The 13,821-nt window shown below is 43.4% G+C and overlaps 1 protein-coding gene across 1 annotated transcript; it reads left to right on the forward strand.

Moving 5' to 3' along the window:
* Window positions 1-12,238: 12,238 nt before the first annotated feature.
* LOC136648568 (histone H2B-like) lies at window positions 12,239-12,679 on the forward strand. The gene has a single exon (XM_066624686.1). The coding sequence runs from the start codon at window positions 12,239-12,241 to the stop codon at window positions 12,677-12,679; it is 441 nt and encodes a 146-aa protein (XP_066480783.1).
* Window positions 12,680-13,821: the final 1,142 nt, after the last annotated feature.

Consider the following 13,821-nt stretch of genomic DNA (forward strand, 5'->3'; position numbering starts at 1 on the left):
ATGTGCAGCCCAATCCTGAGCTGCCCGTCACCCAGGGCTGCATCTGCACCAAAATGGCTGCCGCGGCATTCTATGGATGCCGGGCAGCCACCATCTCCTTGGGGAGCCACCATTTCCTGACATCTCCTTGGGGGAAGGGGACATTCCCCACGGCTATGGATCCAGTGCTATGGATCCGGTCCTGCCCCGCTCGCACCCTGCTCCCTCTCCCCGCCATGCCTTCCGCCGCCTTCTCCCCATCCAGGAACACCTCACCCCCAAGCAGACTTACCTCTCAGGTGCCCAGCACTTGTAATTTAAACTCACAAGATCCCTCGAGGAGATAGAGCATTATGTGGTGTCAACAGTGGCCCCTTGCTCTGAAAGGTCTGGGAAGCATGGGGTTAAAACCAAGGCTTTTGGCAGTGTATGTGCTGCACAGCTGCAGTCACTAGAGGCAACAAGATCTTCAAGGATAAAAGCAGCACCTGGAGCAGTGAGAGTGGGTGGGTGTAGAAGGAAGTTGGAGAGACTGGCAGGAATGGGCTTGGAGGAAAAAGGATGGACTGAATGAATGAAGACTGCTGTGTAGCTGCCATGCTCAGAGGCTGCTGAGAACCAAAGTGTTGCTGCAACAGCTGGAGAAAATGCTGATGGGAGAGTGGAGGAACCTAATGGCAATCCTCATTGCAATAGGAATGGCATAATCCAGTAATAATTAAGCACATTTTAAAGACCTATTGATTCTATGGAAAAAGGTAAGCATGTGCATAACTCTCTTCCCACTGAGATCAATTAGATTTTAAAATGTTCTGATTATAATCAGAATAATAATTATTGTCAATAAAAATTATTGACAGAATAGGATTATAATTATTTTCAGTAATTATTGAATTATTATTCAATAATATTGAATATTGAATTATTATTCAATAATAATTCAGAATAGGATTATAATTATTGTCAATAATAATTATTGACAGAATAATAATTATTGACTGAACTGTGCCCAAACTTGTCTGATATGAATGTTTATGTATAGATTGATGCAATCAGATGTATGGTATGAGAAAGTGGTGAGTCGTGTATTTTAGGTGAGGTCTCACTTGTGATCCTTGGGTTTCCAAACTGTACGCATGTACATTTTTCTCATATAATGACATGACGTGGCAAATTCTATGAGTCTGCAAAATTATTATCAGAATCTAGGCCAGTGAGGATGCTTTTAAAGGCATGGTATAAATTGCTCTCTCTCTCTTGCAAATAACTATTCAGCTCTAATGCTAGAGCAAAGTGCACTTGATTATTTTTATATTAAATTGACTGAGCTACACAATGTTCTGTTTTCTGTTCTGATTTCCCAGGCTTTTTGGAATAAACTCTTTTCTTTATTAATCAAATTCAGTCTAACATTAAAAAATGAGCATGCAACAGAAGTTTCTTTGTTACTTTTGGGAGAAACTGAAGCAAACAAGTGGGTTTTAGAAAAAAAGCAAAACAAAATTTCCAGGTCTTGTTAGCCTGATTTCACCAGCCTTATCATTTAAGCCCCCAAACTGTTTTGTTTTTTTTCTTTTCCACCCAGTAAATCCTTTCTTGGCAAGCTAAAAGCTAACCTAAAATAGGGAATAATCACAGAATATCCTCTATACACCAGCTTTGTTCACTCTGGAGCAGCAAAAAGAACCTTCTTTTTAAAACTTTCAGATATCTTTGGTAATGTTCACACTCTTGTGGTAATGCTTCCATAGCAGACTCTGTACTAAAATTCCTCTTGCTTACACCCCCAACCTTAGTTCACCAAGCTGCTAATTTGCAGCTATTGAAAACCTGGTATAAATAATGCATAACATTGGGGAGCTATGATGCACCTAAATGAGATAATGCATTTAGCTTGCCTCTCCCTTCTCTGGGGATCAGAACCTGCATCTTTCAAATAACTCAGCCAACAGGAAAAAGTTGTATTGGTGTGAGAAATATCTCAGATTCCAAACTGTCTTATGCTGGGAACCCAACTGACCTAAATTTCCAGTTTTCAAGCATTTGGTTCCTACTGAGGGGTGTTTGTGTGTGTGTGTGTGGGGGGGACATTATTGGGTATCGGGGACAAAAATAACAGAGGAGAAACTTGTGGGAGGGAAAGTAGCCTGTTCTGAATCCACCAAACAGGAGCAAAACACGGATATGCTTCAGGCTATCCAAACAGGTTTTATTCAACTAGGGAGATGGATCATGACAAAAATTATTGATTTATGCCTTTAAGTAGGACCAGTTATGCTTTAAGCATGCTGATCATGTTCCCCCCCACAGTCAGTTTTATTTTACATGATCTTTTGACAGCACCCCAGTCAATAACAAAAGATCTTGTCCAACTATTGCTGCATGTTTCTGCTCTTAAGGTTGTCTGTGTTCATCACTGACATCTGCAGTGAAGCACTGAATGCACCAAGAACTGAGGATTATGGCCCAATAGTGTATCAGTGCATTGGCACAGCTAGCCAGAACACTCCTGTTTCTTTCTAGCATTCAGTGAACATGGGAAGAATAACGTGAGCATAGGATATAGGGAGAAAAAATGAGTAAGAGACACAGACAACAATAAACATCTGTGAATCTAATTTCATATGCTCCTCTCACCGCCCCTACTTAGCTAATACTCAGAGAAACTCCCAACGACATCAGTGTTCTGTTCAGAATGTCTAACACTGTTCTTTACTAAACAAACAAACAAAAAACTAGAGAAGTAAATGCATTTTTAAAAGTCAGCATTTTGTAATGATACTCTCTGGTTAACCAAAAGGATCCTTCAAATTCAGTGTACTAAAATATGTTGGAATAGGTTCGTGAATCTGTTTGGCTTCTGATGGAAAGCAAACTCAGGATGCTATCAAGATCTTGCTTCTCCCCTCTTTCCTCTGTTGTGACATCTAACCAGCTTCTTGTCAATAATTTATATCATGAAGAAATAAGATACCAGAGGTTCCATAGAAACAGCTCTTGTATAAAAGACCTTCTGTCAGATGGTTTCTATTATCAGTGCGGGCTGCCCATTGTGGGGGGAGGGATTGGCTTGGGTCAGATGCCCTTCCTGAATGAGTCCATCTCTTCTAAGCCACTGTTGCTTATTTACTTGTTGTCTCCTTCAGGTCCCAGTGTGCATCTCCCCCCAGAGAGGCAGAGGGAAGTAGAGCCTGGTTGTTGCTCCTTATCTTAATTTGAGTTACTGTTCACCTACTCAGAGACAGTAGGTGACCAGGCAGCAACAGTAAGGGAGAACAGGGCCAGAAAGCTGCAGGGATTACTACTGCATCTTTTTAGGGGGGGGGGGGGGGGATGGGTCCTGGAATGTGCATGACAGTGCTGAGTCCTGACATTGCTTAGATCTGCTTCATTCACTTGGTTTCAATAAGCACAGCCAGGTGCAGGTAGGGAGGGAGAAAATTCACAACATAAACTCTCCAGTCTTGAACATAGCCATATTCTTGCCAAAGTGGCCAAGAATATGCCAGGCTTTATGCAGAAACTTCTGATCACAAAGTGGCAAGGAGACGGATGTGCGGAAACAGAAAATACAGGGACCACACACAAGGTCGTCCATTCATTCCTGTGTTGGGATGTGTGTCTCAAGGGAGGGGAGGGAGATGTGCTGCAGATTGTGCTTGGTGCTTTGCTTTGTGAAGTTAAGAAAAAGTTCTGTTTAGATTTTTAAAGGACCAAACCTATCTAGTTTTCCAGCACCCATGCCAATGGAGTGTGCGCTGCATCCTACAATTTGGGGGCAGTCACAGAGACCTCCTTGGGATAAGGGATGATTTGTTCCTTGTGGTTGCATCAGTGCTGGAAAGTTGGAGCTTTGAGTCTCAGATCTTTGAGATTTGCTTTACCTATAGGCCAGTGTTTCGCAAACAGTGGGTCAGGAGCCAATTTCAGGTGGGTCCCCATTCATTTCAATATTTTATTTTTAATATATTAGACTTGATGCTACCATGGTATGTGAATGCATTTGGGAAAATGTCACAGACCTGTACTTTTAACAAGCTACTATGTATATTATTTTAACAATGAGAGTAAATGGAACTTACTCCTGGGTAAGTGTGGGAAGAACTGCAGCCTAGGATTGTTATAAATTTTCCTTCTTGATGACGTCACTTCTGGTCATGACATCACTTCTGGTGGGTCCTGACAGATAAAAAGTGGGTCCCAGTGCTTAAATGTGTGAGAACCACTGCTATAGGCAACAGCTGCAGGGGCAAAATGGAAAGTGTTGCAGGTGCTGCAATGCACCGTGTAAGCGGCCCCTCCCATTCACTGTCACAGCCATTCCTGGCAGCAATGGGAACATGCAGCGCTTGCAGAATCCAGTTGCATCTCCCATTGCCAGTGCTGCATAGAATGGCTCTGACTGCAAGTGGGAGAAGCCACTTGCATAGTGGTTGCAGCACCTGCAGTACTTTATATTCCCCCCCAGCTACTCTACTACCTACAGGCACAGCATTTTTTAAAATTCCATCTGATCTGATCCTCCCCATGTCTTCCTTATCCTCTGATACTATCCTGAATTCTGCAACTGCAATTGTGTGGGGTTGCTTGAGCTTGGAAAGAGGAGTTCTTGGCTTCTGCTCAAGTTCTTTATTTGAAATCTGTTCCACTATTGTTACTCTAGTGCACCCCATTTAGGTCTTCTTTCCCAGCATGTAGGGGGCTACTGTTTATGGAGTTTAGGCTGAAGTGCTTAAATTGAAAGCTCCTGTCCTCAAATATCTATAATCCCCTTATTATATCTTTTTCCTGAGTTGATTGGTGGCCAGGGTACTTCTTATTGGGATGCACTACTAGTTTTGGCTTATTATTCTATAATCCTATACACACCTGGGAGTGAATCTCATTGAACACAAGGTAATTCTGACACGCATAAGATTGTGCAGTAAAGCATTTTATTTGAAGGTTACAAAGTTCCAGCTGATCCAACAAAACAGTATTCCATTCCTTATTTCTTTTTAAGTTTAGTTGATATAGCAGTTAGGCTGTGTCTGGGCACTCTTCTTCTAAACAGGAACCTGTGGCCCTATCTGCCTGTAGGTTGGCAGGTAAGATTCTCTGGAGGATTCCAGAATGCCTGTAAATTGCATGCACTTTGTTTGAAAACAATTGTTTGGCCTCTGAGCGGCCCGCTTGGAGGCAGGCTGTGCAGCATGGCCTTTCCCAGTTTGAAGAGACACTTGGCCAACAGTCTGAGGCTAAGAGGCAAAGAAGGAAGGCCCATAGCCAGGGAGACACACCAGGGACAGACTGCACTTGCTCCTGGTGTGGAAGGGATTGTCACTCCCAAATCGGCCTTTTCAGCCACACTGGATGCTGTTCCAGAACCACCATTCAGAGCGCGATACCATAGCCTTTCGAGACTGAAGGTTGCCAAGTACTGTTTGAAAACCCATTAAGTCACATATAGGAGAAGTAGAGGTGGTTCCTCCAAAACTATGGGAATTAAAGGATGAATCACAGAATGAAAACAGATGAATTTCAAGATGACCCAAATGTGGTTTCCACGAATGTGCACGTTGAAAAGGAAGAACTTCAGTCATGAACAGAAAGACAGAAAATGGGGAGGGGGGGACAACCTTGTACATCTCTAATTTATACCTGCTGCTTTTGTCGTTGTGGACAGAAGTATCTTACTGTTGAGTTTCTTGTTTCTGTGATTTAAGAGGAGACAGGCCATACCTGGAGCACATGCTTTGAATAGAGGTCCTGGTTTCAGGGCTGGCATCTCTCTAAAATGCTGTCTGTCTGACATTTCATCTGTCTGAAATGCTGGGGAGCTACTGTCAGTGTAGGCAAGAAGCTGGATGAGACCAGTGGTCTGAGTCAGGCTAATGCAACCTCAGCCTTTCACATGAAAGCATAGGTGCATACTCACTAGCGGCATCACTAGGGTTTGTGTCACCCAGTGTGGGAGGCCAATGTGTAACCTCCATGATGGAGGTCCTCCCATGCAGTGGATGGGGAAATGCCCAGGGCAGTGGGCATGGTGATGCACTATTGCCCCACCCCACTGATGTTTTGGCTGTAACTTTTGATAGAATAGAGATATTTCAGTGAAAATGGTTTGTTTCATTGCATTTTTCATGACATTATGTATCAATTATATATAACTTGGTGGTATTATTCAAGATAGCAAGATTAAAAAAAATTTTTTGCTAGTAGTGTTGTCACTCCCTCATGTGCATCACCCGATGTGGCCCACTCCCCCGAGCAACTCCACTTATATTCACCTCCCCTATTTCAGGACACACTTTAAGCCCTTATTAATACTTCTTTATGCCACTACTGCTCACTCTATGGCAGAGTTCACCTAAGTAGATTAGGTTACTAGTAATTCAGGAGGGGTGTTTTGCTTTTGTACTATCATAAGGACTAGAGCCACTAACTATGTTACAGCACAATTGTACAGTATACATGTTTACTCAGAAGTAAGTCCCATTCTGATCAATGAGGCTTACTCCCAAGTTAAGTGTGTTCAGGACTGTAGCCTTAATGCTCCCAGGACAATAATGTTCATTCAGGAGGGCCATGTGGGAGCATTTTGGAGTTATTTCTGGCTCTGCTCCCTACTATATAAGTACCCAGACTCTCTACGGTGGACAGAGACAGCCAGGAAAGGGAGGAGTAGATTTTAACCATGTAACATTTAATGAACAGCAATATTATTCAAAGCTAAGGTACTATTTCTCTGTTGGGAAAAGCCTGTACTCTCATCCTTTTTCATTTTAACTCCTCTCTGTGTAAACCATAGGAGATAAAGAGTGTTAAGGATTTTAAAGTGCATCTGTTTAACTAAAATAAATGTATATGAAATTTACAATAATACAACATGCAAAAGAGTATTCATTGTCCATGCAAACCGCTGCAGCAAGCTGGAAATTGAAAATGTACGGATTGCATAAAATAAATTAAATTTAGTGCCAAAACAAATACAAGGGCTGGTGTACTGATTGCATTATTCATCTTCATAATTAATTCAATAAATCCTTCAATTTATGTATCCAAAGCCGCCACCAAGTTTCAAGGCATGTTCCTGAATTCCGGTAACCATGTCTATGAACCAAACAGCCCTGCATGGGGAGGCGCCCTGGCAATACGTCAGCAGGATTGCCTCAACGCAACAGCAAGGCTTGCCAGTGCACTCTTGCTGTCCCCAACCTCAAGCAATCCCCCAGTGGTTCCCAAGCTTTTTCAACTGATGGCTCTCTTGACGTACTGGGCCACTGGCTCCTCATTAAGGATACAATGGTGACAGGTTTTTTGTGAAGATTCTGCAGCTCCCCTGCTGGTTTCCGTGGCTCCCCAGGGAGACCCATCTCATCGTGGGGGAAGCACTGCCCTAAAGGCTGCTACAAGTAGTACCTCTACAGGGCTAACATGTTGCAGAAAATGCATGGGTTTGTCCCAGTACCTTTTGTTTATAAATTGCACAGGGATATGAGGCTGTATATCATGGAATGATTACGTCTAGTCCACTTCAGTAGTGCACTGATATGTCATCGTGTCAGTGCCAATGCCAACCCTTCATACAAGATACAATAGCCTCTGATGTGGCTGCTATGGTTATTAACCCTGTAAGTCAGAGGTATTCAAACTGGGGTGTTGCGACGCTGCAGCCTGTGGGTCCTGGCCTCTGCCCCCTTAAGGGGCCGGGGCAGCCAGGAGACAGGGGGCGGCAGGGACGCGATCTGCAGGATCGCGCCGCTCAGGGGGGCGGCAGGGGCTTGGGTGCACTTGCCCAAGCCTCCCGGGGGTGCGGGGAGCCCTGCACAACCTTCGGCAGGGCTCCCCAGGTCAGGAAAAGTGAAAGCGGAGCGATCGCGCCCCACTCTGCGAAACCGGAAGTGGAGCACGATCGCTCCACTTTCCCTTCTGACAGGGCTGCAGGAACTGGGATGCACTCACCAGTCCCTGCAGCAGCCGTCCCTATGTGCGGGGAGCCCTGCACGAGCGCCTGCAGGGCTCCCCAGGTCAGGGAAAGGGAGAGTGGGCGCTTGCGCTCCGCTTCTGCTTTTGCGGAGGCAGAGCAGATCGCTCCACTCTCCCTGACCTGGGGCACCCTACAGGAGCTCGTACAGGGCTCTCCGCACACAGGGACGGCTGCTGCAGGGACTGGTGAGTGCATCCCAGTCTCTGCAGCCCCCTGACGATGCGATCCTGGGGATCGCGTCGCAGCCTTCCCCCTGCCCCTGCTGCCTCCCCCCATCCCCCGCAAAGACTTACTGCGGGTTTCAAACTCCCGGAGAGTTTGAAAACTGCAGCTGTAAGCTCTGAAAATAATATTTGTGTAGCATTCTACTACTCAAATACCTAATAAAAAGAATGTGTGTGTGTACATGCATGTACTTGTGTGTTACTTACTTGATATTGTCAAGCTCAAGTGTGTGTCAAGCTCACCCACAGAAGGTCTCTAAATGTATGCAGGAATGAAACTATTTTCCACTGTTTAAGTGCACATCTGCCATTTGGAAGCCTCTGTGAGTATATTGAAGTTTCGGAGGTCTACTCAAGTCACAACAGACTGCATAATTTATTGTAACTAATTTCTAGAAAGAAGGTAGAAAACGTGACTCCTCTTGTTTAAATGTTTGATGCTGAAATGGCAAAATGAGGAAAATATAAAACTTTTTTTTAAATTTTTCCCTGCGTTTTTTCTCCATCCCCTCCCTCTCTTTCTCTCTCTTTTTAATCTCTTGGCAGCCCTTTCTGCAATTAAATAGCTCCACAGGGATGCCATATGTTGCCAATAGTTTTACACTTCTCAGTAGTGGGAGGCTGGAACTCTTTCCAATAGACATGATAGGATCCCATTACAAAATTCTTCTCTAACAGAAACAGCTAAATGTTCTATCAAGGAACTAAATTAAAAATAGACCTGCTGGAATGGTTATCTCCCCGAAAGAATGCACTTGGCATGCTGAGTAACATGGTACATCTGGTGGCACATCACTTGAATTTGTCTCCTGCATTAGCTTGAGAATGGAACAAAGCACCGAGACAAAGCTAGACTAGAGTTTGGGTGCTGCCCTAACTCCCTCCTCGTATTCAGTCACTGCGTCTTTATTAGAATATAAGCTCTTGTTGCTTCTCCTTTAAACCAGCTCATTAGTTATAAAGAATCAGGCTGAGGTTTGCATGCAAAACTTGCTAGTCTTTAATTAATTATATCTTTGCTAAAAAGAAGAAGCAATATGGTCTCCTTAAGAAAATGATTAGCTGGCTGGATCAGATCAAAGCCCATATAGTCCAATAGTTTGCCTACAATGTTGGATGACCCATGAAAACTCACAAGTAGGGCTTAATATTGATAGCCATCCCTATCATTTGTGGCAGCAGATGATACTGCCTCAAACCACAGCCATTTGGAGCCTCTGTTTATGCAGCCAATAGGTAAGAAATCTGAAGTTGCAAAGAGGTACATCAACAGCCCAATCCTATTGGGCTCAGGTAAGTACGTACAGAATTGCTGCTTGAGAGTGAGAGCAAGACAGGTAGTACTCCAAACATATACACACTTTACCTGGAAGTAATTCCACTGAACTTAATGGGAGTTACTTCTAAGTATACATGTGCTGGAATGTGCTGTAAATGTAAGTCTATGTGAACACTGTCACAAGGAATATTTATCAAAATGAACGTGTGTTTTTGACACTAGGAAAATGAAATGTGATTACTTTCAGCTTTAGTCTTAGCCTTATCTTAGGCTGCTGCCTATAATACCCATCTCAGTATATCCTGTAGTGACAAAAACACATTGTGGTGATCAGTGTGATCCTGGGCGAAAAAGGGTGAAGCCTTCCACAGCAATAAATATTTATTTGTTTATTTATTTCAGCTCACATCTAAGATAGGAGTCAGTATGCTGTAGCTCTGTAGCTAGTGTTCTCTCTCCCTCCAAGGGCCAAACTACATTACATCAATTGTGTTGTATTCAACATGATGTGCTTGGTTTTTGTTTGATAAGTAGCAGCTGCAGATCCCCCTGATGAGGATTGGGATCACTGTGGTCAGGATCAGAACAAGGAGGGAGAGTTCACTTTTTGCCCCAACTACAGTCCAAATCCAGAAGCCCCACTCTGTAGTTATTATTTTCCCCAGGAGGGAAACTCTTATTGTATGGGCACTCTTCTTCTGGAGTAAATAGCACCTTTGGAAGGAGATTTAGACTGGGACTGTGGAAGAGGTAAGGGGTTCAAGTCCTTTTCCACCATACCACAATCCTAATCCTAATCCTCTGTGAATTATATTCACCATGCCCCACACACACACACACCCAAAACACCATTACAAACACATCAAGGCCAATGACTCACTTAATATAAAGTAATTCAGCCCAAATGGTTTCCTGGCCATTAAGGGTTGAATGAAAAACACACAGTCAGAGCTTCACTGTGAAGATATTATGGGTTGAATCTGATGAATATGGCAAAGAGCTAAAGGCTGAGTGTGAATTTAACATGGCAACCTGTTCAGAGTGTCTACCCTAGTAGATGGGGAGACCTGGTCACAAGGATTATAGCCCAATCCTGAGCTTTCCAGTGCCTGCTGGAACAGTGGTGCCAAAGTGGCTACTGCTGTATCCACTGGGTATCGGAAAGCTGCTGGGAGTCTCCTCAAGGGAAGGGGACTTCCATCCCCTCCTCCCCCCCCCAGGAAAGCCCGGAGCCCTGCAATGGGGCTTCTCAAGTCTGCAGTGGCTATTTTGCCACCGCAGACTTGAGAGACTCCGTGTCACACCATCTGGCCCGACATAGAGTTCAGGATGTGGCAGAGCCCAGTTCTGCTGGTCCCACCCCTGCCCTGATTCCTCCCCTGCCCTATTCTGCCTGCTCCCTGCCTTCCCCACTGCCCCAAAACAACAGCTGGCGCTGCTGGTGAACTGTCTGGCCCTCCATGCTGTGCCGAGGCTCCGCGCAGACTGGCAGTGGCCCAGCACCAGCAACCCCTCCTCTCCTGGTGCCTTATGGCACACTTGCAACAGCCAGCACCTGCGCTGGAGCACAGCACCAGCACAGTGTGTGTTTAGGATTGGGTCCTTCCAGAGCAATCCTATATAAATTGACTCAGAAGTAAATACCACTATGTTCTATGTGGTTACTTCCAAGTGAGAATAAATAGAATTGCAGCCCTACTAGCTTGTGATGTATTTTCTGACTGAGGGTTCAAATCTATCCAACTTTCCAGAGCTGATGAAGCCACAATACAGCCCTGAGATTTGTTCCCTAACCTTGAGAAGGCTTCTGTTGCTGCCCTGTTGGTACAGCTGCATTAGCTGTGGAAAGCTGAATAGGATTTGACCCTGAATAAGTTTGGTCTTGTTTTATCCTTTTGAATAATTCTAGTTTGTAATTCTTGTGGCAAGAGTTTTATCAACTACAACCATACAACAACCATAGTTCAGACCTACCCAACTACAGAAGGTCAGCTGAAGTCATTGAGGATTATTTGCTTTATATATGCATATCTACTCCTTTAAAAAGTTCTATTTAATCCAGTGGGGCTTACTACCAGGTAAGCATATACTAGCTTGTTTTATAAATGCCTGTTGATTTTAATAGATCAGAAGCATGACTGCATCACCCTTCTCATCATGGCATCCTCTAAGAATATTTGAGAAGGGGGGGAAACACTTTCAAGTGAAATCTCCAAATTTTTCATTTAAATGGTCTTTATATGTATACACATCACAGCTCTTCATTTTCAAAGCTGTTTGATGAATCTGGATACTCCCATCCCACCAGGAATCTGTGGAAGTTTCAGCCATAAAGTCTATGCAGTGCTGTATATTAGTGACAGGTGGAACAAATACATTTATGTAAACATGAAATAGTTCTGAAGTGGTTGATAATTCATGATCTGAAAGAACAGATAATATAATAAAACTATGGGTGACCTTTAACAACAAGTTGATCAAAAAGGTGTGGCACTGTATTACATACATAAAAATTGTCATAATTACCTATATCTCATAATCAGTTGTCTAAAAACCAATGAAAATGCAGGTTACAATCCCTTGAATTTTCAATGGGAAGACTGACTGAGAGGCAAAGGGTTGTGTAGACACCATCACAATGGCTTTGTCTTTGCCAGCCAATCATTGAGCTCAGGACTGTTCTTATACCTGCAGGCCTGGCTGTATGTAAGCCTATACCTTTGGTGAGACTGCAGGCATTTGTATTCAGGAAGGCACGAGGAGTTCTAGAAATATACTGGAGCCATGGCTGCTGCATCTGGAAAGAAGAGAAAGACTCCACTTCGGAAAAGCTGGAAGGTCAAGTCCAAGCGGTCACAGCCTGTAAAGAAGCACCATTTCAAAACCAAGAAGCAGGCAAGGGCAAAACCAGCGATGAAGTACGGAAAGACAATCCAGTTGAAGCCAGCCCGTCTTCCTCTGGATGATTCAAAGACGCTGCGACAACTGAAACGGAACCGCACCTTGATGACGGACAAGGCCAAAATGATCATGATCTCCTTTGTCAAGAAACTCTACAAATGGGTGTCTGTGGAAGCTGAGCGTCTGCGGAGGGAGAGGAAGCGCTCCAGCATTGGCTTCACAGAGATGCGGACAGCGCTGAAGAGTGTCATGCCTGTGAAATGTAATAAATGCAAGGAAAGTGCCTCTCGGAGTGGGGGTGCTGGCTATATGAAGGCCTCCTAAAGAAAAATCCCTCCCTTTCACCCTGGGGGTGACAAAAGTGAGAACAAAAGAGGGGGAAGGGAGAAGAATACATTGGAAAGCACCCCACCTAATATTGCCAAGGAAATATGCAGTCTAGCCCTCATAACTCAGCAAGTCTTCAACAATGGGACAATCTTGAAAGCAGAAAAACAGTGCAATTACATGCAGATTTGATATCAGACCATACCACTGCTATGAGCATCATTGTTCAGTACAAAACAGGTACTCCTTTGCTCTGACCTAGTGAGAAAAACTTCAGGGATGGTTAAAGAAAGAAAAGCATGCTGGACAGGATAAGAGATTTTGTCTGAAGGAAAGATCATAGCATGCAGAACTTATGAGAGTGAACACATTGTTTTGTATTGGAGATGCATGAGATATTTCATCTTTTAGAAATGAAGAATTGTATGTGAGGTGTGATTCTGAGGGCGTTATAATAAAGCCAAATTTTTAAATTTGGGGGGATTTTGCAGTTTTTCAGTATTTTAGAGATGAAGGTAGTACTATGAAGCAAAATTACTGTTTGCTGGAAGTGTTAAAACTAGTTAAAGACCTTGGAGGCAATGGCAATATCATCATGAAATATATTGCACTATTCTTTTAAAATGTGCCTTAATGGAAGACAGAAGGATATAAATGAAATAAAAAGGTGATAATAATCCATTTTAGGCTATAATAATCCGTTTTAGGAAGTGCCCAAATGCTATTTACCTTTTATTATATTTTTAGCATCCTGTCTTGCTGCATCAGTCATATACCTCTCCATATAGTTTCTGGAAATTTATGAAAAAGACAATTTCAAAAAAATGTGCTGGTTTTTGTCCCACTCATTCTACCATAATTCACGATTTTTTCCCATCATTGCAATGTCCCAAAATTAACAAAAGCTTCTTCTATATTTCTGTCTGTATTTTTAATGGAGCAAGTGGAATGGTTTTTCCACCCTATCAAATGCTTTCGTCGCACCTAAAAATATCAGTTCCTTTAGCGATCTTTGAAATAATTATTCAATAATCTTCTGTGGTGGATCACTTGGAGGTTCCTCTCTCCTCTCAGCATTGCCCAAATTGTTCCATTACATTCAGCCTTGTATAGCATCTATACCAATGCATTCTGGGCAA

This window comes from Tiliqua scincoides, chromosome 4 (assembly GCF_035046505.1).
Source record: "Tiliqua scincoides isolate rTilSci1 chromosome 4, rTilSci1.hap2, whole genome shotgun sequence".
In the NCBI taxonomy this organism is placed as follows: Eukaryota; Metazoa; Chordata; class Lepidosauria; order Squamata; family Scincidae; genus Tiliqua; species Tiliqua scincoides.